This window comes from Hypanus sabinus, chromosome 26, assembly GCF_030144855.1.
Source record: "Hypanus sabinus isolate sHypSab1 chromosome 26, sHypSab1.hap1, whole genome shotgun sequence".
NCBI lineage: Eukaryota > Metazoa > Chordata > Chondrichthyes > Myliobatiformes > Dasyatidae > Hypanus > Hypanus sabinus.
Window position 1 is genome coordinate 40,011,300 of NC_082731.1, and position 26,933 is coordinate 40,038,232.

Here is a 26,933-nt window from a genome sequence, read left to right on the forward strand (position 1 = left end):
TGATGCAGTCAGTTATAGTCATAGAAAAATGCAGCGCAGAATCAGGCCTTTCAGCCCATCTAGTCTGTGCAAAGCCATTTAAACTGCCTACTTGAATGACCTATACTGGGACCATAGCACTCCATAGTCCCTACCATCCATGTACCTATCCAAACTTCTCTTCAATGCTGAAGTCAAGCTCACATGCTCATTCCACACACGCACAACCCTCTGATCTTCCCTCATATTTCCCTTTAAACTTTTCATCTTTTACCCTTAACCCATGACCTCTACTTGCAGTCCCACCCAACCTCACTGGTAAAAGCCTGCTTGCATTTACCCAATCTATACCCCTCATAATGTTATATACCTCTATCAAATCTCCTCTCAATCTTCTATGTTTCTAGAGAACACAGTCCGAACATATTCTATCTTACCATATAACTCGGGTCCTCCAGTCCCGGCAACATCCTTGTAAATTTTCTCTGTACTCTTTCAGCCTTATTTACATCTTTCCTGAAGGCAGGTGACAAAAAGTGCACACATATGGCATTTAAACAGGCCTGTTGGCCCAACTTTTCCATGGTGGCCACCAAGCTAGTTTCATGTGCCCACCTTTTGCCTACATACCTCTAAACCTCTCCTATAAATGTACTAATCCAAATGTCTTTTATATGTTGGTATTCTACTTCTACCACTTCCTGTGGTATTCCATATATGCTCTACCTGCAATGTGAAGAAGGTCCCTTCAGGTCCATTTTTAAATCTTTAATTTCTCACCTCAAAACCTCTGCCCTCTAGTTTCTTGTTCCCCTACCTTGGGAAAAAGACTGCGTGTTCACCCTATTTATGCCCACCATGATTTCATTCACATCTGTAATGCCATGTCTCAATCTCCTACATCGTCTGTTTCACACTTCACTTAAATAACAATCACATGTCTTGGATGAATGAGCCAAGTTGTGTTGTATGTTAATGTGGTCCAATGCATGTCACTGTGATCTTAGCTAAATATTTATTTAATATATTTTTCTCTTTTTGACAGCAATCCTGAGGAACCGATAAAGGGACAGCACAAATGCCCAAAACCATACAGTTTGACCCAGTATCGTGTTGGTATCTACAGTTCGAACCCCTCAAACGTGACGTTAATTCTTCATCTTCCAACATTAGAAATTTACAAATCATAAAAGAATTAGATTCGCCTGTGAAGGATACCAGTTGCTACAATGCCAGAAATCACATTTAAAATTAATTGCTTTACATTTCAATGTTATGCAAAGATTCCAGTTAACAGCAGTGACCATTAAATATATTTCTGCTGATAAATAAAACAAGCAGTGCATCTTCTCAGAAGTTTTCTATTTGTAAAGAAGATTAAAACTGAATGGAGTGATAGTCATTTCTTTTAATAAAATATGTCGATGGGGGGGATATTTCTCTTATTCATTGTCATTATTAATCAAACTCAAGCCGAACATTTTGAATCAAATCCACAAGTGCATGGAACGAGAGAACAAAAGGCAACAGAAGCCCCAGCAAACTGCCAACGTATTGGATCAGATGGACTTGCCAAGCCTGCCTCCTTCACCATTCAGCCTTGAGATTCCAGCCAGCAGCCGAACATATTCATGAACAGAAGAGAAACTGAACTGTTATTTTCATAGAAAGTCTTCACAAGTCCATTCCAGAGAAGCAATTGCAATTGTTCAACATTTGTGTAAATTATAAAACTAAAAACGTTAGGTCTTCAGGTTCAAGATGAAATCATTTGTACATCAAGTGCAAATCCAAATATCCAATATCATGGCTGTGGTTTCTAAAGTCAAAGACAACCTCTTATACTCATTTCTTCTTCCCAAAGAGGCTGAATCTTCGATCACTTTCCCGTTTCGGATTCCCTTCATCGGTGGAGGAGGTAGTAGGAGGGATCTGGCCGCTTTGCTGCACAATTTCTGCATGTTCTGTGATGGCGGTGGAAAAAGCCTTGATCCAACTGTTCATCTCTTCCTGCAAAGAGATCACGTTTTGGAGATTTATTATCATTTAAGTACCATTCCTAGAATCATCAGAAAATAATTGGCTTAAGAAATTAATAAATTAGCCATCTGCTGTGTAAGTGAATCAGAATCAGGTTTTATATTACTGGCATATATTGCAAGACATGTTTTGTGGCAATAGTACACTACAATAAGTACAAATTACAATAACATTATTATAATCAAGGGTTCATTGTCCATTCATAAATCTGATGGTGGAGGGGAAGAAGTTGTTCCTAAAACATTGAGAGTGCATCTTCAGGCTCCTGTACCATCGCCTTGTTATAGCAAGGGGTGATAGAGGGGATAAGCTCCCACCACCTATTAAATGCTCCCAATAGCACTTATCTCAAGCAGACTCTGACAACCAAAGCCAGCTCCTGGCTTCAAGCGTGGCCCAGCAGAACCGTTTTTGCTTACAAGAGAAGGGGCAAAGGTGGGCTACTAGTGCCTTTAAACCAGTTGCTTTGGGCAGAGGGGGCTCATCCGCTGTGGTTGAAGCTCGTCTAGGAGAAGGAGAGCTCTGATCTCGAACCTCCGCTGCCATGAGGCTGTCCCCACTCATGGGGAAGGCTTCTGGAATAAACCCCAAGGGAAAAATCAGGAGCTGGAGTCCCTAAGGCATTCATACATTGAGTTCAAAGCCAAATGGCAACTCCTGTGATGCTGCTGGTGCCAAACTGTATCGGTCTCTGTGATTTCTTTGGGTTCATCAGATGCATTGAGAGGGGGTGTCGCGACGTGGACAACAGCTTGATCTCCGTATTTTTCTGGCCTGGCCTGTGAATCTAAACCGCTAGGACACCTGATCCTCGGTCAACCCTGGCCTACAGAGGCCTCATCTTGTCCTTGATAGCAGCAGTAAGAATAAGGAATGCCCTGGATGATGGATGCTGCCTTTCTGAGGCATTGCCTTTTGAAGATGTCCTGGGTGCTGGGGAGGCTAGCGCCCATGATGGATCTGGCTAATTTTTCACCTTTTTTCAGATTTTTTCATATCCTGTGCAGTGGCCCTTGCATACCAGACAGTGACGTAACCAGTTAGCAGGCTCTCCATGACGCATCTGTATAAATTTGTCTTTGGTGACATACCAATTCTCCTCAAGCTTCAAAATATAGCTGCTGTTGTGCGTTCTTTGCAGTTTCATCAATATGTTGGGTCAAGGAATACATGCTCGGGGATTGCTCAATGACTACAGAATGGGTAATGGTCAACTTTCTAATTTTATCTCATTGTATAACCTGTCACTGCCTTTGTCTATTGACAGTGATCATATATTAAGCATGGTGGTTCGTATTTTATTACATTATATGGTGGTGGAGGAGAGGGTGACCTTCTCCTTGGCTTCATACCCACAAACAGTAGATTTCTCTGGGTAATTGTTGGAATCAGGGATCGGGAGTTCTTGTACAGGGTACACTAAAGGTTAATTTGCAGGTTGAGTCCGTGGTGAGGAAGGCAAATGCGTTGTTAGCATCCATTTCAAGAAGACTCGAATATTAAAGCAAAGATTTAATGCTGAGACTTTATGAAGCATTCATGAGGCCTCACTTGGAGAATTGCTAGCAGTTTTGGGCCCCTCATTTTAGAAAGGATGTGCTGAAACTGAAGAGGGTTCAAGGGAGGTTCATAAAAATTATTCCAGGTTTGAACAGCTTGTCATATGAGGAGCATTTGATGGCTCAGGGCCTGTACTCGCTGGAATTCAGAAGAATGAGGGATGACCTCATTGAAAGTTATTGAATGGTGAAAGGCTTTGATAGAGTGGAAATGGAGAGGATACTTCCTATGCTGGGAGAGTCTAAGACCAGAGGACACAGATTCAGAATAGAGGAGTGTCCTTTTGAAATGGAGACAAGAAGGAATTTCTTTATCCAGAGACTAGTGGATCTGTGGAATTCGTTGCCACAGGCAGCTGTGGAGGCCAAGTCTTCATGCATATTTAAGGTAGAGGTTGATAGATCCTTGACTCATCAGGACATGAAGGGATAAAGAGAGAGGGCAGAAAATTGGAGCTGAAGGGTAAAATGGATCAGCCATGATGAAATGGCAGGGCAGATTGAATAGGCCAAATGACTAATTCTGCTCCTATGCCTTACAATCTTATGGTCTTTCATTGAACATCCTGCTAAGGAACGTCGAAGACCACTCTCTGTACCAGCTGACACAAAAAAATTGGATAGGTATATGGACGGGAAAGGAATGGAGGGTTATGGGCCGAGTGCAGGTCGATGGGACTAGGTGACAGTAAGCGTTCGGCACGGACTAGAAGGGCCAAGATGGCCTGTGCTGTAATTGTTACATGGAAATCCATTGCACAAACACTTTAACTTGCTACTGGCCCCATTCACAGTCAGGCAGCATTACTATAGTATATAGGTTTCCATTAGTCTCGTGAGACCATGGATTTGCACCTTGGAAGGTTTCCAGGGCACAGGCCTGGGCAGGAGACCGGCAGTTGCCCAAGCTGCAAGCCTTCCCCTCTCCATGCCACCGATGCTGTTGGCACTAAGACCCAAGCAGCTTGGCACCGGTGGCAGAGTAATGTGTTGTTAAATGCCTTGCTCAAGGACACAACATACTTCCCCAGCTGAGGCTCGAACCAATGACCTTCAGATCACTAGACCGACACCTTATCCACTAGGCCACGCGCCAACACACTGGCTGCACCACTGATTATATTTATTTCAGAAAAGAAAATGTGAAAATGAGATAATGGAAGTGGCAGCAAGGAATAAGCAGCCAGGCAAACTCAGCATCAGTGGGTGCACAGACATCGTCCACTTTTCAGGTGGAGACCCTGCGTCAATCCTGATCTCAGACCGAGATGTCGACCATCCCTCTGCCTCCGCCGAAGCTGCCTGACCCACTGATTCCTCCAACAGCTTCTGCTTGGTTCCAGCTTCCAGCATCTGCTGGCTCTCTTGTGTCTCCAGAGAAACAGCAGATCGATTTAATCCTGAAGGATGCAGCTGGGTGTATTTTGGGAGCACCAGTAAAGCTAGAATGGTAGAACCCTATGAAATATGGTGGTGAGAGGGATCCTGGTGAATCCTTATGAACTATAAACCTGCTGAGGTTCAAAAACTGAAGCGGTGTGATCCTTAGTATCTGTAAGTCCTATACCCAACAGGGAGCTGTCGTTAGTGGACCTTCATCAGACAGAGGAAGAGCGGATCTAATCTATTGCCCAGTGAAAGTGTCTGATTCCTGCAGTCAGTGATAAAATGTGAAATGGTGGTGGTGTTAATAGTGAGGCGATATGATGACAGGGACGAGATGAGAACCTAAATAGGAGCAGGACTAGGTCAAATGACCCATCAAGCCTGTTCCACCTTCTGCAATAAGGGCAGTTTTAATTTAATTTAAAAATGTGTAGTAATGCAATTTAAGATGCAAACCGAAGTTAAGATGGTACTAAACGGCTGCTCCTTTGCTTGTATCTTTGGAAACAGCTCTAGTTCCATCTTTAATATCTTTATTTTTCCCCTTATGGGGTTCTTTTGAAGACACTGACCTGGAGTTACACTCTAAATTCAGTACTTCGCAGGAATGGGACCTGCACTCAGAGTTTCAGGACTGGCCATTGTTCGGAATGCCAAGGGTTTGGCCTGAGAGTCTGGCATGAATTCCGAAGCCTAAGATCTCTAGGCTCTGGAGACAGGCGGATCGAGAGTCGGTGTCATGGCAGGAGACCTATCTGTCATCGGGGGAGTCGGGATACCTTCTACGGGCCTGAAGACCTGGGATCTTTGCGATCTTCAGACAGAGAGCTTGAAAAAAGCGACGCAATGAACTTTTAACATCGTAAACCAACGAGTTGTTTGTTATGTCTCCCCGCTAGCTGGGGAAAAAACGGAGACACCTCCTTCTCCCTTATCAGGGTGAGAGAATACCTGTGGTACGTTGAATGCACAGGTGAAACACAAAGTCGTTGGGGTACTGTGCGACCGTGTCTTTGCTGTTGCGCTGCTCACACTTGAGTGCTTGGTGGTGGCACTGACGCTTGCTTTCGTTTGCCAGTGGGGCGAGGGGGGTTTGCTGCTCGCTGCCGCTTACACGCAGGAGGGAGGGGAGCTGGGGGGTGGTCTTTGGAGTTCTTACATTTATCTGTCGTTCACTCTTTGGGGCACTTCTCTGTTTTCGTGATGTTTTGCGAAGAAAAAACATTTCAGGATGTATATTGTATACATTCCTCTGACATTAAATTGGACCTTCGAAGCTTTAATAAGACAATAAAGGTCAATAAGACTAAAACATGCATGATAAGTAGGTTGCACTGAAGAAAAGGATGATTTTGGTGTACTTCTCTAAGCATCCCTGACCCTCGTGGCAGAGATGGGTGAGGAGATACAAGTGCATATGGGATCCCTGTCTTTTCTATTCAAGACATAGAATATAACACAGGGAAGACACAGTGCAACTTTATGAAACACAGGACTAGGCTGCAGCTGGAAGATGGCGTGAAGTTCTGTTCACCACACTGCAGGAAGGACATGACTGCACTGGAGAGGGTGCAGAGGACATTCACCACTGTGTTGCCTGGAATGAAATGCTTTAGGTATTCAAGGGGGAGCTGATGAAGATATATAAAATAGTGAGGGATAAAAATAGCAATAAACTGATCTTGATCAACTGGGCCAGCGAGCCAAGAAATTGCAGATTTAATTTAGATAAGTGCACGATGTTGCATTTTGGAAAGATAAACCAAGGCATGCAATTGGGTACCCCTGAGAGTGTTGTAGAACACACAGATAGACGGATGCAGGTACGTAGTAAATCGAAAGTGGTTTCAAAGAGACAGAATGGTGAGAGGTTGTGCATGTTGTCTTCATCAGGATGGATATTGAGTTGGAGCGTAATGTTACATATCGTTGGGAAGGGCACATTGGGAGTACTGTGGGGAATTCTATTCACCCAGCTATAAGAAGGATGTCATTATACTAAAAGGGCGTAAAAAGACTTTTTCTGGTTTATCCAGCCTCTTGTTACAACTTAACCGTGAAGTCCAAGTAACATTCCCCTCTGGAGCAGAGGAGAAACAGCCCAGCAGAGGGGACGCCAGAGGTGGTGTAGCATGGTGCATCTTGTTAGTGCTGCCCTCCAGTGTTTGATCAGTGAAATGACAGGCATTCTGCAGAGAACTATACAACCAAACCGCACGACATGTCACTCAGGGACTTGAGCTATATATGTGGGGTTTTTTTAAGGTGTGACAATGCTTTTTTGCATGCTATTTTTATTCATTTTCTGAGTATATTTTTCACCTTTGCCCCAGAGGAACACTGTTTTGTTCAGCTATGTTCATGTGTGGTTGAATGATAATTAAACTTGAATTTGATTTGATTTGATCTTGACATTGAATTTGCACGATCAGCATCATTAGATTGACTGGTGTAGCAGGGTCATCTGCTAGGGTCTTCATTCCTATTGCAGGCTTTACCATCAGCTCAGTCCCATTTTCATTTCTCACTTTGCGCACACCGCATACAATAAATTCAACCTTCTCTGCACTTCTCCTATGGGACATCTCACAAGGTGCTGAATCAAACTCAACCATGACCTCCACCCCAACAGTCACAGCGTGAAGCTCACCTCATCCTTTGCCTGGAACAGGTATTCATTGCCATCGGTTATCCTGTCACAATAAAAAGAAACTCTTAAATAGCAGAAGAAATAGACCACATAAAATATGGAACAAGCCATGCTTCTTAAAACGTTCAGTGCTATTGTCTTGTATGTATGAATCAATTCTCACTTACTAGAGAATAACTGGAAACATTGATCCTCAGAGCAGAAGAGATGTTATCATGATGAAATTAAGACTTTTTACAGCATCTACAAACTCAGTAAATTAATATCCAGATTTTTTTTAAATATGCAGGTCCTGACACATTAATGAACAATGGTAAAGATGAAGACTGAAGACTTGGAATTCTGGAGAAATCAAGAGGTGCTCATTGCATGAAGTAACGCTTATTCTACCATAATCTAAACCTGTTGTGAACATACATCTTTTTTTCTGAATAAATATAAAATTAGTTTGCTTCTTTCTTTATACTCACCGTATTTTAAACACAAATTTCTTTTTTTTGTAATTGTTGGCGATTTCACAAGTGGCCTCGCTAAGTGTGACAAGTGCTTCCCCGTTATAGGTTGTTCCTGCTTTTTGACTCTTGGCATCTTTATAAAACCCCAGATCTCCTTTACTTATGACGCAGTAGACGTTAGCCCAGGACCTGAATGTCAACAATAAGATGGTGTCAAAAGTAGCTGTTTTTATGCTTTTATCAATATTTTTAGCAAGACTAAATTTGTTTTATTAATATACAATTTGTATTTTTAACTGACTCATAGTTTTCATAATATGTGGTGTTTGTCTCCACCTAGTGGCAGAACAGTAGTATAGCAGTTTCAAAAAAACAACACTATGTCACCTTTTCATTTTTGATTGGCTAAGTATTAGCACATGACACATGCACTGTGATTATTTATCTTTTAATTGGCCGTTTGCTTAACTCAGGACTTTCCCTTAATTTAAGAATAACAGTGTCAGGCTCTGCAAAAATCGCCATCTTGTCTTTGTCTTTTCCTGAGGTTCTTTTGTTTCATTATGCTCCGTATCTGTTCCTTTGTTGAAACTTTAAAATAAAATAAATGATCGGGAAGCAACAAGTTTTCTCTCATTCTTGGACTCCTAAAAGAACCTTCTAAAAAAATCACCTGACGCCACAAAGGGCTTCATAAACAGGCTGGAGAAAACAGCATAAAGATTCAACGTGTTTAGACAAAGACATAAGAAACAAGTTAAAGTCAATGAACAATCAGCTGGAAAAACTCAATGGGCAGAGCTGAATCTGTGGGAGGAAAATAAATGTTTCAGGTCAAAGCACGGTCTGAAACTTAGCCAGCTGGTTTCCTCCTGCAAGCCTGTGTTCTTTGAGCAGATTGTTTCCTTCAACAGTCAGGATGCATTGGAGAGAGACCAATCCATAAAATGCAGTCAATTGCTTGTTAAAATGTTCACAAAACATAGTCTCCACAGAGAACATTCCTGGCACGGTAGCACAATGGTTAGCACAACACATTACAGTCAGTACAGGCAACTTGGGTTCAATTCTCACGGCTGGCTGCCTGTAAGGAGTTTGTACATTCACTCTGTGACCACGGGGGTTTACTCCGGGTTTCCTCCCATAGTCCAAAGATGTACTGGCTAGTAGATTAAATCTTGGAATAAATTGCCCTATGATTTTGATCAGGATTAAATTGGTGGATTGTTGGGAGTTGAGGCTTCAAAGGGCCAGAAGGGACTATTCAAGTGGTATCTCAGTCAATACAATATATAACCACATACATTGACGTAGTGGGCTGAGAAACTGTATCTAAACTAAAAGATAAAATGCAAATAGAGCTACACAAAATATATAGCTAAAACTACAAAGAATACTCAAATATTCATAATTCATCATCATAATTAAGTGCCACAGCTCTCATGACCATAATTGTCCCTGGCAAGTTTTTCTGCCACGGAGACCAGGTTACTGGCACTGAGCATGAGTCCACAGTGCAGAAGGGAAAGAGGGAGAATAGAGGAGTGGCAGGGGACTCAATAGTCAGAGGAACAGACAGGAGATTCTGTCGACTTGAACGGTACACCCAGATGGTATCTGGCCTTCCAGCTGCCAAGGTCAGGGATGTCACAAATCACATCCACATCATTTTGGAGTTGGGGTTGGCAGGGGGCAGAGCAGCCAGATGTGTTGGTACATATTAGTACTGATGACATAGGAAGGAAAAGCAAAGACATCCTGAAAAGAGATTTAGAGAGCTAGGCAGAAAGGAAGAAGCAGGACCTCCAGGATATTAATTTTAGGATTACTAACTGTGCCATGTGCCAGTGAGGGTAGAAACAGGATAATTTCACAGATAAATGTGTGGCTAAAAACCTGTTGTAGGGGGCCGGGCTTCAGGTTCTTGGATCATTGGGATCTCTTCTGGGGAAGGTATGACCTGCACAAAAGGTTCAGAACCAAAAGGGGGACAAATATTCTCACAAGGAGGTCCGTGTGCATTGCAATGCACAATAATAAAATAGCATTTTGTCTTATCCTTTACTTTCCACACATTGGTTGACTTCTGTTTTAAAGAAGCCAATGAGTGAGTCTCCACAGCTGGAGAGGGTAGACAAATCCAAAGATTCACATCTTCTGAAAGAAAAGGAGTTCTCCTTATCTGACTCTGGCACACCTCCTTAGGAGTTTGCAGAGATTCAGCATGACATCTAAAAGTCCATAATTGTGTGCAACTCACACAAAATGCTGGAGGAACTCAGTGGGCCAGGCAGCATCAATGGAAAAGAGTACAGTCAACGTTTTGGGCTGAAATCCTTTGGCAGGACTGGAAAAAAATAAAGCTGAGGAGTACACTTAACAGGTGTGGGGGAGAGGGGAGAGAGAAACACAAGGTGATAGGTGAAACCTGAAGGGGGAGGGATGAAGTAAAGAGCTGGGAAGTAAACTAGTGAAAGAGACAGAAAGCCATGGAAGAAAGAAAAGGGACGGCACCAGAGGGAGGCAATGGACGGGCAAGGAGAAAAGGTGAGGGGGAAAAGGGGTTGGGAGTTGTTTATGGTGACATATATGTCAATTGAATATAAATTTGAACTTTGAACATATGTTTGTGATGTGGGGGGGGGGGGGGACACCAAATTCATCAGAATTCTCCAGTACTTCCTGTGGTCACAACGACATTCCTTGATCAATGCACAGAAAATGCTGGAGAATTTCCAGCAGATCAGGCGTCACCCTAGGGAGGAAAATCAACAGTTGACATTCCAGGCCGAGGTCCTTCATTAGAACTGGAAAGAAAGACGACAAGGCTAGAATAAAAATGTTGAAAGGGAAAGGTGGAGCACAAGTTGGCAGATGATGGGCGAATCCAGATTGAGAGGGAACGTGGGAAGGGTGGAAAAAGGGAATGATGTGAGAAGTTGGGAGATGATAGATGGAAAAGGCAAAGGATCAAGAAGAGGGTTGACAACAGGACAGTATGCCATGGAATAAAGGGAAGAAAGTATAACACAATGAGAAAAGAGATGTAATACTGATCCTTCACAGCCAGCAGGTCTAATTCACTCCCAAATAGCATCTCCACCACTGGGATGATTCACTGGCACTTTCTGGTAAATGATCAATGCAAATAGCCTACAACTTCACTGTCAGAGTGAATCCTGGAGTCTGACTGACCTGGCATTTTTACGGAGTGAACTGAAGACTTGAAGATGCAGGACAGTTGTGGTGTGGCACGCATGGACCAAATCGAGGCAGCAGGGTCTGGGGCAAGTGAGCAGGGAATGAGCCAATTGGATGGGAATTGCTGGAGCAGCCTTGGAGGCCATTCAATGCAACAGAACGGAGAAGCCAGGAGAGACGAGGTAAAGTTGAGGCAGAGCCTGAGCCCGAAAGTGAGGAAAGACCTGAGGTTTGATCGATTTAAGCATCAAGCCCAATCGGAAAGGTCAGGTACAGCTCAAATTGAGTTGGTGGAGCTCGGTCCCATGAGCATATTGAAGTGGCAGGCCAGGTCCAAGAGCAAGGGGCAACCCAGGGTTTGAACGATTTTAGCCAGATTGAAATGGTCAGGGTGTCAGGGATGGTTCGGCTCACTGCTCTGCGAGGTTTACTCGAATCTGCACTGAACTGAGGCTGGGGCCTGAAACTACAGGCTTCTAAATCGGCTGCGTGATGCCTAGCTGTGACCCATCTTCATGACTTTCAACCCTGAATGTTATTTGCTTACTTTTTTATTTCCCTGCATGTTGGATGTTCGACGGTCTTCTTGTGTTTTAATGGGTTCTATTGTGTTTCTTTGTTTTGTGGCAGCCTGTAAGGAATCTCAAGGTTTCATAAAGTATAGAAACTTCCATATTAGAGGTTGAGAAGGATTGGCTTGGCAGCATAGTAATCAGGAACTAGGAAACTGCAGGGATTAAAGGTCTCAGCTCAGTCAATCATGGGGACATCTCTCCCTACTATCTGCGGGTGGCACAGCCTCAAGGTTGTCGCATCAATCATCAAAGATCCCATTCTCCAGACATGCTATCTTCTCACACCTACCGTTGTGCAAGAGTTATCATAAAGTCCCATACCTCCAGATTCAGGAACAACTACTTTCCTCAACCATCTGGCTCAGGAACATAGCTGCACAACCACAGCTTTGCAACAGTATGACCACTTCTAAATCCGATCGATTTTCTCCAAAAACTTCATTTGCTCAAATTATGTTCTTTCTTGTATAATTTCAGATAATTTCTACTGTTAATTTGCGAGTGTTGCTCCACCAGTGCTTGTGCACTCGTGATGCTGCTGTAAGTTTATTGCATCTGTGCATACATGTACTTGTCTTTGTGACGACAAGCTCAACACTAGCTTCAAAACACTGAACAAATGAAAAGCCTGCAACACAACTCAAATGAGTGAGGCACTAACCAGCAGCAAGGTTTGAGAATGTGCAAAACGGGTAGAAACCAAGGGTGTAGCATTGAGACACTGCCAGGATCAGAGCCAACTTTGAACCAATACTACATGAGTGCAAAATACTTATGTATCAAGCATAGGAACAAAAGATGCTAACTGTGCAAATTGGTTAGGAACCAAGGGTAGGGGCAATTCCTACCAAGGGAGTAAACTATGCAAAGTGGGTAGTCCCCAAGGGTACAAGTATTGAGATACTGCCAGGATGTGAAACAAGGGTACACGGTGAACCAAGACAATGCTGCAAATTGATTACAAATCGAGGGGAGGAACAAACGATGCATAATGTGCAAATTAGATAAGAGTCAAGAGTAAAAGCAAAGAGGTACAAAATGGGTAGAAATCATTCCTACTAAGGGTAGAGTGAAGGGTAGGAACCAAAAGTGCAATTTGGTTAGAAACCAAGAGTAGGAACCATTCCTATTAAGGGTAGGAACTAAACGTACAAAATGTTGAAAGTGTGTAGGCACCAGCGGTGCAAGCATTGAGACACTGCCAGAGTCTGAACTTCATACTCGTACAAGGATCTGGACTTCATACTCAAAATGGGTAAGAGCCAGTCCTACCAAGGATAGGAACCAAGCGTGCAAAATGGGTGGGTACCAAGGCTAGGAACCATTGCTACCAAGGGTAGACACCAAGCGTGCAAACTGCAAAATGGCTAGGTACCAAGATTACAAGCATACTCAGTAAGATTCAGAATACCTGCTGGATGATTTTTTGTTTGGAGCTTCGAATTCATGCTTGCGTGCAAGGAACCCCTCGTGCTCCGCCGTATGCGTCACCATCACTGGGACTGCGACACTATTCTGGGGAGATGGGGCGGACCTGGATCGGCGAGTTTCTGAACCGGGCTGGTTGGGGTCTTTGGGCCGCGGTCTCCTCCTGGGCTTGGGTCTGTCTCTGGCCCGTGGTCTGTCCGGCCGCGGGATTCTCTCTGGGAGCTTCTCGATCCCATTTGGCAGCCCGATGGACAATGAGGAATCGCGCTCCTGTTGGGAAAGACCAGATTTTAACTGCTTGCAGTCTGTTAAGATCACTTGATAGGGCATGAAATGTGGTACCTTTCTTCAAAAAGAACAATAGGGTCTGTCAGTCGAACACAGGGAATTTATAGGGAAAAAATCCAATGGGCAGGATTACTTGGAGGACCAGCAATTAATCATTAGGGTTTATTAATGTCTTATTAATGGACATCCAAAGACCACAACCTTGGCATAGGGTTTGGAGGCTTGCATGCCTCAACAGGCCAGAGAGTTACGTAGGCAAGAATCAGGGCCTTGTGGTTTGACTCTTGGTAGGGTCACCCATGCCAAAAAGGTCAAAGTGCAGAGGCCAGGCTAAAAGCCACCAGCCCTTCCGATTCAGGGGTTCAGCTCAGAGCTAACAGCCTTGACTGATCAGAACAAAAATTGTGGCGGAAACAGCAATAAAGATTCCTTCTCTGTGGCCAAGGGCAGACGGAAATTGAAGACCTTCACTGGAGAGGGGGAGAGGGACAGAATGGGAGGGACACAGAATGGGGCCTGGATTGGAGGGCATTGTGCAGGGCAGGGGTTTGGAGAGGGGCTGGAGATATGGAACAGAATAAAGGCTCCAATATATATCAAAGCTGGAATGGAATATATCCCAGGCTTTTAAAACGAAATAAAAAAGATGCAATGAACTGTTGGAGTGACTCAGTTTGTCAAGCAGCATCTACTGGAAGAAATGAACTGTTGATGCTTCAGGTTGAAACGCTGCTCGATTTGCTGAGTTCCTCCACCACCTTGCATGTTACTCCAGAGTCCAGCATCTAAAGCGTCTCAAGCAGGAAAGGAGCTTGGCCAAGATTGTTGTCCACCAAGGTGACGGCTGAGGACTGGAAGGTTGTTGATGTCTCACTGTTGTTTCACAGCAGGAGACATTAGCAAACCAAGTGGCAAGAGATTAACAATGAAGCTGGGATAACTGTTTCTTAAGAAAGTTTCCAAACATTAGCATTCAGGGAGGCACAGGTTAACCAATTGCTGGTAGCAATGTTCGTTCAGGTTGTGTTTGCAAAATGATTGAATTTTCTGTGGTGGGAACAAGGAATGCTGCTTCATCATCATGCAGCATGTCGTACAATATGGGCAATCTCGGTCCTTGACCGTGATTGTTCTTGGCAAATTTTTCTACAGAAACGGTTTGCTGTTGCCTTCTTCTGAGCAGCGTCTTTACAAGGCAGGTAATCCCAGCCATTTTGGTCCCGCGATTAGGCTAGGATTAAATCGGGGGATTGCTGGCATGGCTCGAAGGGCCTGTGGGACCTGCTTCATGCTATATCTCAATCAATGTCTAGAGTTTCTTGCCTTCAAGTTAAAACCCCTGGTCACACTTAAGGTTACCAAGATGAGCACTTAGAGTAGTGGTTCCCAATTTGGGGTCCACAGACCCCTTGGTTAAGGGCAAGGGTCCCTCTGACTTAGAGCATCAATATTACAGGGCTTCATTTTTGAGTCATCTGCACTCAATAGTTTCAATGATTCTGAGTCTGAAACTCCTCAATATTCAATAAACATCAGGAAATAAGCTCGTTCAGTCCAGATCAGTTTTGCACCCCTGCAAACAGAACAAGTTGAGCTCACTCACCTGGGCTTCCTTCTCCTGTAACTGCTCGACAATATCAGCGAGGGTTGTTTTCCTGTCCCTGTGAAGATAAGACGACAGTTTGGAACTGCTGATCCTTGCCGTATGATGAGTTTAAAGTGAGTGTGAGGATGGGTGGGCAGGGGGTGGGTCACAGTGATTTTAAAGTCAGTGTGGAACAAGGAACCAGTGAGGTTAAAAGGAGTGTGGGAATGGAATCCTGGCGAGGTTAAAGCACGACAGAAGAGAAATCTCAGTGGGGTGTTCATGGGCATGTTTGAAGTTGACCAAAATGAGAGAATAGTTACCAACACAGACGGAATCATGGGCCTCCTACCTGAGGTACAGAGCAAAAAATATTCTGAACACTACAGACTCTAGTTAGGCAACTGAAGTATTTTTTCTAATTCAGATCATCATGATTAGGAAGGATATTGTAAGTGTTTACTTGAAAAACAAACCAAAACCACTGAGAGACCGAGCAAAGGATTCAACCCTGTGTGACGCGCTTCCAAATTACTGAGCTCCAAGTTGAAAAAAGTACGTTCAATTCTTTATTAGGAAACCAGCGAAGACGAAGGATCTTATAACAGCATTATAAATTAGCGTAACAAAAATTAGTGACATTAAGTGGAATAAAAGTAACTTGCATTCAAATTAGCGGTCAACAATATAAAATCTTACCTGGCTCGCTCCCTATCAACTAAACTAACTAACTAGAACAAAGCATGAATACACGACTCTACCCATTTCCTTCTACCATGACCCAACTCACGTGACAAATTACTGTAACCCGTAATAAATGCGCAACACAAAAGACAGTACAGACAGAAAATAAGTACATGGCTCCTACAGCTATGAAGGTGTTTGGGAGAATGGGAGAGAGAGGCTGGATCCGGAACAGATCCAGAGGTAAAGCACTTCAGCTGCAAGATTTCAGTGAAGAGGTTGGGATTGCTTTTTCTTGCAGCAAGCAAGGCGAACACGGGATGGGATACTGGACAGGATATAACAAGAGGGCAATGTTTTACCTCTGAGGACACTGTCTACACCTCTTCCTGCCTTCGTAAAGGGGCCAACCTAATCAAAAACCCCATCCACCCCAGGTAATCACTCTTTTCCCCCATAATCGGGCAGAGCCTGTACCACCAGACTGAAGGACAGCCACTATGGAATGGTCCTTTAAAAAAATAAAGGTAAATTCTTGATCTCGCAATCGACTTCATTCGCACTTGATTTATCTGCCTGTGCTGCGCTCTCTCCCCAGCTGTATTCTCCACTCTGCCTTGTTCTCTTCTCCATCAACGAATTTATCATACCTAGTACAATAAAATGGATGCTTAATTTAAACTAATCTACCTTGTGATCTTGCACCTTATTTTCAGCCTACGCTGCGCTTTCTGTGTGGCAGCAACACCTTATTCGACATTTTTTTTTTGCATAGATGGTAAGCAAAGCAGCACTTCTCCACCGTACCTCAGTACTATTGACAATAATAAACAATTTAACCAATTCCAAATCCCACATTATTTTTTAAATTATTTTACTCTACACCCAAGTTCACTGATTTACAAAACCTAAGAAAACTGCAGATGTTGTAAATATGATACAAAAAAAATGGAAGATACAAAAAAAATCTTATCACCTCAGTCACAGAGTCTTAGAAAAGTACAGCACAGAAACAGGCCCTTCGGCCCATCTTGTCCGTGCAGTCAGTAGCTGTGGAATGAGAAACTGAGTTAATATTGCAGTTTGATAATCTTTTTGCTGGAACAGGGAAAATTTAAAAACAAAACAGCAATGTGCAGGAGGAGGGGTGGAGAGTAAAATAAAAAGGAATGGATTACAAAATAAGGGATGGAACTTGAAAGAAAATTAATTGCACAGAGCAGGGGTTCCCAACCTTTTTTACGCCATGGACCAATACCATTAACCAAGGGGTTCTGTGGACCCTGGGTTGGGAATCCCTGGTACTGATGGATGGAGATGGAAAGGGGCCAGAGAAGGTACGTTAATAGGCACTATTTGTCAGAGTACTGATAAAGAGACTGAGCCCAAATGCCAGCCGTTTATTCCTCTCCATAGGTGCTGCGTGACCTGCTAAGTTCCTCCAGCACTGTGTGTGTATGTGTTACTCTGGATTTCCGGTATCTATATAATCTCTTGCATTTACATAAAGAGAGGCCATGCTGCCTTGAGGCCGTGTTAAAAGAGGGAGAAACATACAGGGACTAGACAAACCTTTGAGATACAGAACATAGCATTTGCTGGATAAGTGAAACAGAGAATATTGTAAGTCTATCAAGCTGGCAGCACACGTGGCAAGAAATGAAACAGAGTTACATCAGATGGAAACACAGAAAACCTACAGCACAATACAGGCCCTTTGGCCCACAAAGTTGTGCCGAACACGACCCTAGAAGTGGCACAGAATGGAACTAAAACATTTGCAGAGAGGAGAAATCTCAACTAAGCCAGAAACTGCTGGTTACACTCAGCAGGCCTAGAAGTCTCGGTAAAGGGAGAAGCATAGTCAACACGCCAGGCGAATAACCACCTCCCTAACTATGAAAGTAGTTGCACACCTCACAGACACAGGCCAACTCACCATGCATCCCAACGTTCAAACACTGCAATACAGTCAAAATGCTGTTGGAACGCAGCTGGCCAGGCAGCATCTAGAGGAAGAAGACTGAGTCCTGACGAAGGGTCTCGGCCTGAAACGTCGACAGTGCTTCTTCCTACAGATGCTGCCTGGACTGCTGCGTTCCACCAGCATTTTGTGTGTGTTGCTTCCATTTCCAGCACCTGCAGATTTCCTCGCGTTTACTGCAACACCTCAGGAGCAAAGACCGCTTTAAGAGTATTGCTCACCCAGCAGCATCCTGCTCCGCCTCCCGCGGCTCACTCAGCGACTCCTGCCGCTCGATCCTGCGCTCCTGCCTCACCTCGGCCTGCTCCGGCTTCGGCTGTGGCCGCTCGCGCTGCGGGTGCCTCGTGGCAGCCGGCTCCTGCTTCTCCGGCCTGGCAGCTCTTTTGGCCGGCTTGTACTCCCCTCTGTCGGGGTGCTCCTCCTCGAGTTCGTCGACAATTTCGTATTTCGCCTGCTGCTTGACGGGTCGGATTCCCGCGACGGCCACTGACTGCTTTATTGGGGAGCCTCTGGACTCTGGCAGCACTCTGCGGCTCAGCATCGGCGTGGCAGGCTGCTGAGGCTGGACAGCAAAGGGAACCTTATTCTCCATGCGTTCCAGCTGAGGGAGAAATCACAAGGGAAATTGTTATGGCCAGTGGCATGGAAAAGAAACATCGAGAATGTCGGGGCACTAGTTAATCTCAAGGTACGGTAGAGCCCCTTCAATTCCATTTCAAAGTACAATTATTATCAAAGTAGATCATCAGGGTCTCTCTTCTCACCATCACAGACATTTACACTACACGCTGCATCCGCAAAGGAAACAGCATTATGAAGGACCCCATAGATCCCTCATACAATCTCTTCTACCCCCTGCCGTCTGTGAAGAGGCTCCAAAGCGTTCAGGCTCTCACGACCAGACTATGTAACAGTTTCTTCCCCCAAGCTATCAGACTCCTCAATACCCAAAGCTTGGACTGACACTTTGCCCTATTGTCCTGTTTATTATTTATTATAATGCTCGCACTATTTTGTGCACTTTGCGCAGTCCTGTGTAGGTCTGTAGTCCAGTGTAGCTTTCTCTGTGTGTTTTTTTTACGTAGTTCAGTCTAGTTTTTGTACTGTGTAATGTAACACCATGGTCCTGAAAAACATTGTCTCATTTTTACTGTGTACTGTACCAGCAGTTATGGTCGAGATGACAATAAAAGTGACTTGACCTGACATATTCAGTATACAACCCTGAAATTCACCTTCCCCACAGGCAGTCAGAAAAAAACCAAGGAACCAATACATTCAAGGAAAATCAGACACCCCTCTCTCACGCACACACAAAAAATCGCACAAACTGCAAAAAAGTGAAAACTCTGAACATAAAACCCAAAATTGAAAGGCATATTTCAGTTTCAGTTCAGTGCTCATCGTCTGCAGGCTGCCACAATCCAAAAATCACCCAAAAATCAGCAGCAAAAGAGGGTGAACAGAATTAGAACTAGTAATTAGAACACATCATAAACCTGATTTGGAGTCCAAATCTACAATCTGTACCGATTAAAGCTTGCTCCGGCACCATCCGCCGACAGCATTGAGGGAGGGAGAGAGATCACTCGAATACAAGGACCTTCCCTCAGGAGTAGTGAGCGAGAGACCATCGCATGCAGGGACCTGCGCCAGCAGCAGTGAGTGAGAGGCTGGTAGACAGTGCTGAACACTCGCGTGCAGACATAGATAGGTTCTGGATTAGCCAGGGCATCAAGCGCATGGGGAGAAGGCAGGGGAGTGGGGATGACTAAGAACTGGATCAGCCCATGATTGAATGGCGGAGCAGACTTGATGGGCAGAATGGCCTACTTCTGCTCCTATATCTTATGGTCTTACGGTCTACTTTTAATCCCTTTTGAATGTCATAGATTTGAAGATTTGGATGTGATCAGATGAGCAACCTTTGTATAAATATCACCCAAAAGAGCGTCTGCCAAACAGGTTTGCCGAAGAAACGTACCGTGGTCAGTCTCCTCAGCGAGCTGAACCTCTCCTCCCAGGCTGCTGCCGACTTGCGGAAGGCTTCGTGCCGTTTGATCAGCTGCTCCACCTCGTCCACGCTGTTGCCCAGCTGCTCACTGGTGACCAGTCGCTCTTGCGTGCTCAGCCACGACTCAGCCACCACCGCTTCCTGCGCGAACTGATGGACTTCCAGCACTGAGGGGAGGACAGAGAGCTCACATCAAAAACACTGCCCCAAGCCCAGATCAGTGAAAGCGACAAGTACCTAGCATAAAGGACCGCACTTGGACTGTTGGTATTAGATTCATAGAAAACTGCAGCACAGAAACAGGCCCTTGGTCCACCTAGTCCATCCTGAACCATTTAAGCTGCCTGCTCCCATCGACCTGCACTGGGTCCACAACCCTCCATACCCCCACTATCCATGTGCCTATCCAAACTTCTCTTAAACGTTGAAATCAAGCTCACATGCACCACTTGTGATGGCAGCTCATCCCACACCCTCACTACCCTCTGGGTGAATAAGGTTACCCTCATGTTCCCTTTAACTTTTCACCTTTCACCCTTAACCCATGACCTGCTTGCATCTTTAACCCAAGAGCTCAGTGGAAAAAGCCTGCTTGCATTTACCCTGTCTATATTGTGGGTCTTAATTGATTGGCTTAATCTCAGATAATAATGAGGCAGTCTACAGAGAAGAAGTCATCACTCTGACACAGTGGTGTCAAGAAAACAACCTCTCCCTCAATGTCACGAAAACAAAGGAGCTGGTTATGGACTACAAGAGAAATGGAGACAGGCTAACCCCTATTGACATCAATGGATCGAGGGTTGAGAGGGTGAACAGCTTTAAGTTCCTTGGGATAAACATCACTGAGGATCTCCTGTGATGTGTACATATTGACTGTGTGGTGAAAATGGCACAACAGCACCACTTTCACCTCAGAAGGCTGAAGAAGTTTGGTATGCCCCCCCAAATTCTAAGAACTTTCTATAGGGGCACAATTGAGAGCATCCTGACTGGCTGCATCACTGTCTGGTATGGGAACTAACCTCCCTCTGCAGAGAGTAGTGCAGACAGCCCAGTGCATCTGTAGATGTGAACTTCCCACTATTCAGGACGTTTACAAGGACATGTGTGTAAAAAAGGGCCTGAAGGATCATTTGAGACCAGAGTCACCCAACCACAAACTGTTCCAGCTGCTACCATCTGGGAAACGGTACCGCAGCATAAAAGCCAGGACCAACAGGCTCCGGGACAGCTTCTTCCACCAGGCCATCAGACTGATTAATTCATGTTGACACAATTGTATTTCTATGTTATATTGACTGTGCTGTTTTACATGCTATTATAAATTACTATTGCACATTTAGACAGACATAACATAAAGACATTTACTCCTCATGTATATGAAGGATGTAAGTAATAAAGTCAAATCAAATCAAATTCATAGAGGGATGCAGTAGGTAAGCTGGCCCACTAAGCATAGGAGAACCATCTATCACACATTTACACCAATCCCATATGATATAGGACCATAAAAAGGCTATTCAGCCCATCATGTCTGCTCTGCAATTCTGTCATACTAATTTTTTCCATCATCATGCACCCCTCTAACACTTAAGTACCTTAATAATCAGGAACCGATTAGCGACTACCTTAAATACACACAAGGACACAGCCTCCACAGCCCCAGGATAGCTTCCTCACCTCTTCCATCAGATTTCTGAATTGCCCTTGAACCCATGAACACTACCACACTCTTCCTCATCTGCACTATTTATGTTTTTCTTGTAATTCTTAACACTTTATGTTTTGTACTGCAGTGCTGCCCAAAATCAGCAAATTTAATGGCGTACAGTATGTCAATGATAATAAACCTGAATCGGATACTGTGGAGTGGCACAGTAGAGTACTTCACAGTATCAGCAATCCAGCTTCAATTCCTGCCTCAGAGGAGTTTGTCCATTCTCCCTGTGACCACATAGGTTTCCACTAGGTGCTCCAGTTTCCTCTCACAGTCCAAAGATGTAACAGCTGATAGGTCAATTTATTATAGTTAATTGTCGCATGATTAGGCTAGGGTTAAATTGGGGGGTTGCTAGGCAGTGTGGCTCAAAGGACTCGAAGGGCCCGGTCTGCGCTATATCTCAGTAAATAAAGGTTGAGGCAGATATGGGATAATCAGTCAAATTGCCCGAGCTTGGATGGGCACCTTTATAAACATGGTCAATTTGGGCCAAGGTTCCTGTGTTGATTCAGTCTAGGAAATCATGTGATAGAGGGTTTGTCTAATAAGGCGAAAGCTTGTCAAAGGAAAGCAGCATCCATCATCAAGGACACCCATCATCCAGGCCATGCTCTCTTCTCGCTGTTACTCCCCTCATTGAAATGATCCCACCTCCAACTGACTCACTTTCAAGGACTCTTCATCTCATATTCTTGATAGTTATTGCTCAATTATTTTTTATTATTATGTATTTATTCTTGTACTTGCACAGTTTATTGTCTTCTGCACCCTGGTTGAACGCTCTCATTGGGTAGTCTCTCATTGATTCTGTTATGGTTATTATGCTATAGAATTATTATGCCCATAAGGAAATGAATCTTAGGATTATAACAGGGTGACCTAAACAGGCGGCCCTCCTGATCCGTGGGTTCCGCATGCGCGGATTCAACCAACCGCGGATCGGGAAAACCCGGAAGTTCTCTCTCCAGCACTCATTATTTGAGCATGTACAGACTATTTTTTCTTGTCATTATTCCCTAAACAATACAGTATAACAACTATTTACATAGTATTTACATTGTATTAGGTACTATAAGTAATCTAGAGATGATTTAAAAGTACCGGCAGTCCCCAGGTTATGAACAGTTCTGTTCCTGAGTCCGGCTTTAAGTTAGATTTGAAGTCGGAACAGATACATCCAGTATTATTTAGCGTCAGTTAGTCAAACGTTTGTCTTAGTATATATTATACCTTTTACCTTTCTATGCATATAAAACACTTAAGAAACATATGTATTTCAATAATTAAACCACTGCATTGCTTAGTAATAATTGTAGCTTTCATCTGGGCAGGGCCTTCACATGCTTCATTAAAATTGTTCTGATCATTGACCGACTGTAGCCTAACACTTTTCCAATGATCAATGGCATTTCACCTCTTTCCAATCGCTTTATTACTTCCACTTTATTTTCAATCGTGATCGTGATTATTTTCGTGAACAGAAACACTGCAGATTCAGGGCTGCGCTGGTCCTAAAGTCCACCGCACTAAGACAGGTTAAATAAGGTCTGGGATTCTGCTGGGTCCTAAAGACCATCGCACTGGTTGGGCTAAATAAGGGACTTGAGCATCCGCGTATTTTGGTATCTGCGGGGGACCCCAGAACCAATCCCCGCGGATAAGGAGGGCCGACTGTATATACTTTGATAATAAAATTTACTTTGAAATTTGAACTTTGATCAGGAAGAAGGTAGAGGAGCAGGCCCCCACACCACCAGGTTCAGTAAGTTATTATCTGTCCACCATCAGGCTCTTGAACCAGTGTGGATAGGTTCATTCACCTCAACTCTGAACTGATTTGACAACCTCTGGATGCACTGTTGTCACAGACTTTAAAACTCACAGCTTCAATAATCATTACTTACTTATTTATTATGTCCTTTTCTATTTGTAAAATTTGTTGTCTTTTGCACTTCGGATTTTTGACCATGGTTCCTTAAGGTTGTTATAGCTGGGGGGGGGGGGGCGGGGGTGGTTGTTGGGATAAGCTTCCACTACCTATTCAATGCTCCTAATGATCGACACTTCAAATAGCCTCTGACAACTAAGCGCAGTTCCTGGCCTTCACGTATGCTCAGCAGAACCATTTCTACTGACAGGAGAAGGGGCAAAGGTAAATTACTGGCGCCCTAAAACCATCACTTCGGGCAGATGGGCCTCGTCAGCCATGATCGGCAGGTCACCGAGGTAAAGGAAAACTCTCTCCGCACTTGAGACTATAGTCACTCATGGGGAAGGCTTTGGGAGTAAACCCCGGGAAAAAGTAAGGAAGTGGAGTTCCTAAGGCAGTTCTACATTGAATTCTGTGTGATTGTCCTGAGATGCTGCTGCTGGTGCCAAACTGGATCAGTCTCTCCCTTTCCCTTGGGTTCATCAGATGCATGGAGAGGGGAGCTTGCTGCAGGGGCAACAGCTTGCTCTCCATATCGGACTGCCCAGGCTTGCGTATCTAGACAGCTAGTTTGCAACCTCCAACAAATTTGCCGCAAAACCAACAAATTTCACAATGTGTGCTGCTGATTAAAAACCTGGTTCTGATGTTTATTTTAGCTCCAGTTTCCAGCGTCTATGGCCTCTTGTGACCGCTGAATCTATTGTCGTCTCTGGATTTTTCTCCAGTGCAGATACTTACTCTGTTGTAACCATTCCCAGTGTTGTTCCCACTTCTCCATCATCTCATTCTGCTTCCTCAGCACCTTGTCCACCTTCTCCTGAATCTACAGTCAGAATTAGAATAGAATTCAAACATTGAATATCGCTTCTTCAGTTTGTTACTTGGTGATTGGTGTCACGTGCACTGTGATACAGCAAAAAGACCTTGTTCACTGTTTCATCCATACAAACCTATCGATGTATCACAAAGAAAGACAGAATGCAGAATTTACTGTTACATTTACAGAGGAAGTGCAGTTAGGTAGAGAAATAAAGTGAAAAAATACGATGAATTCGATCTCTGTGATGGACAGCACTCAGTCCGCGCGCTCCTTACAGACGCGCTTTTACACACCAACATTGCCTTGTCATTCTGCTGACGTTGTGACGAGTGTACACACTTCACTCTCTTCCTCGGGATATTCTCATAATGGGTCCTAAAGGATTTGGATTTATGGTGTCTTTCCTGACACACACTTCGGAATATTCAATTTCTTTAGTAATGAGGATGTGTCAACGTGCATATGTTGTTTGTATACTGTATTTAAGGTTGCTACTTCTGTTTATTTTGTAATACGTTTGTAACTACATTGTGGGATGCGTCATATTCTAATTTATGTGCAGTCTTAAGTTAACTTTGTGGGTAATTAAAGATGGTATGTCCTAGTGTCTAATAAATGGGGGATTGATGGGGGGGGGAGGGTGAGGGTGAGAGGGGAGGGAGAGGGTGAGGGTGAGAGGGGAGGGAGAGGGTGAGGGTGAGAGGGGAGGGAGAGGGTGAGGGTGAGAGGGGAGGGAGAGAGGGAGGAGAAGGGAGAGAGGGGAGGGGGGGGGAGGGGGGGGAGGGGGGGAGGGGGAGGGGGAGGGGAGGGAGAGGGGAGGGGGAGGGGAGGGAGAGGGGAGGGGGGGGAGGGGGGGGAGGGGGGGAGGGGGAGGGGGAGGGGGGAGGGGAGGGAGGGGGGGAGGGGGAGGGGAGGGAGGGGGGAGGGAGAGGGGGAGGGAGAGGGGGAGGGAGAGGGGGAGGGAGAGGGGAGGGAGAGGGGAGGGAGAGGGGGAGGGAGAGGGGGAGGGAGAGAGGGAGGGAGAGAGGGAGGGGGAGGGAGAGGGGGAGGGAGAGGGGGAGGGAGAGGGGGAGGGAGAGGGGGAGGGAGAGGGGGAGGGAGAGGGGGAGGGGGAGGGAGAGGGGGAGGGAGAGGGAGGGGGAGGAGATTGGGGCTGGCAGGAGTTCACTGGACAAAGTATGGACCTATTACTGCGTTTTCTGGTAGATATCTTTTCATAAATATTGGCAGTTTTCTTATCACTACCTTCACAAGTTTGATTTGTTGACACAACTCAGTAAACAGTCTTGCACTAAAGCGTTAAATGACTGCAGCCATTTTTTTTCATTTGGACATAACCCACATATCTAACAATCTCATAATTTTATATTTTTTAACTACCGAGCCAGCGCAGGAACAGGCACTTCCAGCCCTTTGAGGTGCACTGCCCAGCATCCCCCCGATTTAACCCCAGTTAATCACGGCACAAGTTACCATGACTGACTGACCCATTCCCAAGAGTGGGAAATGAGCCAACATTTGGCCATTTCCGGAGTGGACTTCGAGGCAGAAACAAGCTGAGGTGAACGAAGGTGAGTCACAGTCGAGGCATCGGGGCCCAGGTCCAAAATCGAGGACACACCCGAGGCTTGATCGATTTAAGCACTGGGCCGAACTGGAAAGGTTGGGTACAGCCTGAATCTAAGCAATGGGGCCAGGCTCTGGGCCCAATTGCACATCAAGGAGGCAGGGCCCGGGTCCAAGAGCGAGGAGTAACCCGAGGTTTGGAGCTAGGGTGCATGTACTCTGTAGAAAAGAGCAAACAGTTGACTTTTTTGTCTGAGACCCTTCATCAGGACTTGGAAGATTTGAATTTCCTCACAGTAGGCATCCCTACAGGAGACTTCGCAGTGTAGTAGTCAAATCACAAACAAGAGGAAATCTGCCGATGCCGGAAATCCAGAGCAACACACACAAAATGCTGGAGGAAATCGGCAGGCCAGGCAGCATCTGTGGAAAAGAGTAAACAGTCGACGTTTTGAGCCGAGAACCTTCATCGGGATTCCATTTACCTCATCCTTCAGCGGTACAGTAGCATAGTTCTACTGAAGGGTATTGTCCCGAAATGTCGACTGCTTACTCTTTTCCATCAATGCTGCCTGGCCTGCTGAGTTCCTCCAGCATTTTGTGTGTGTGTGTGTGTGTGTGTGTGTGAACGGAGGGGAGTCTAGTTTTCATAATAGATTGCTATCAATGACAACCTCAATTCAGGGAAGGAGGAGGAGCAGGGACATTGAGGGGACAGTGATGATGAGCTGGATCACCCTCATATCAGACACTTGGGACATTGCTGATACATTCTCGCAATTTAGGTTACTGCACATAGAGTCGCAATAGAGATTTTAAATGACAGGACCTGACAAGAGAACTCAGGAGTGATATGGAAGGTGACTAGGTGTACCTCATTAGCTACGCAAGAGTTGATCTTTTTAATTACCTCGTCAGAAGTGTGATGCTTTGTGATGAGCAAGTTTTTGCCCAGCTCAACGCAAGACATGAGTTTCTTGTGCCTGGCTTCAATCTCCCCCCGGAGACTCTGGTGATAATTCATCAGTACCTCCACAGAAGAAACGTCCCTGGAGAAGGAAAA

General features: G+C 44.8%; 1 protein-coding gene across 5 annotated transcripts in view; it reads right to left on the minus strand.

Annotated features, from left to right (window-relative positions):
* Nucleotides 1-971: 971 nt before the first annotated feature.
* LOC132381474 (spectrin beta chain, non-erythrocytic 1-like) overlaps nt 972-26,933 on the minus strand; it is a 210,632-nt gene continuing 184,670 nt past the window's right edge. For 3 of the 5 annotated variants that reach the window (XM_059950906.1, XM_059950908.1, XM_059950910.1), the window contains 9 exons: nt 26,781-26,919; nt 24,223-24,307; nt 19,799-19,995; nt 18,036-18,415; nt 15,165-15,222; nt 13,257-13,543; nt 8,085-8,258; nt 7,615-7,657; nt 972-1,989 (listed from right to left, as the gene is read on the minus strand). In XM_059950906.1, the coding sequence (XP_059806889.1) occupies nt 1,825-1,989; nt 7,615-7,657; nt 8,085-8,258; nt 13,257-13,543; nt 15,165-15,222; nt 18,036-18,415; nt 19,799-19,995; nt 24,223-24,307; nt 26,781-26,919 (1,528 nt within the window). In that variant the 3' untranslated portion in view covers nt 972-1,824. Of the gene's footprint in view, nt 1,990-7,614; nt 7,658-8,084; nt 8,259-13,256; nt 13,544-15,164; nt 15,223-16,806; nt 16,881-18,035; nt 18,416-19,798; nt 19,996-24,222; nt 24,435-26,780; nt 26,920-26,933 lie in introns of those variants that run through there. The other 2 variants (XR_009508044.1, XM_059950909.1) reach the window with 2 other exon arrangements.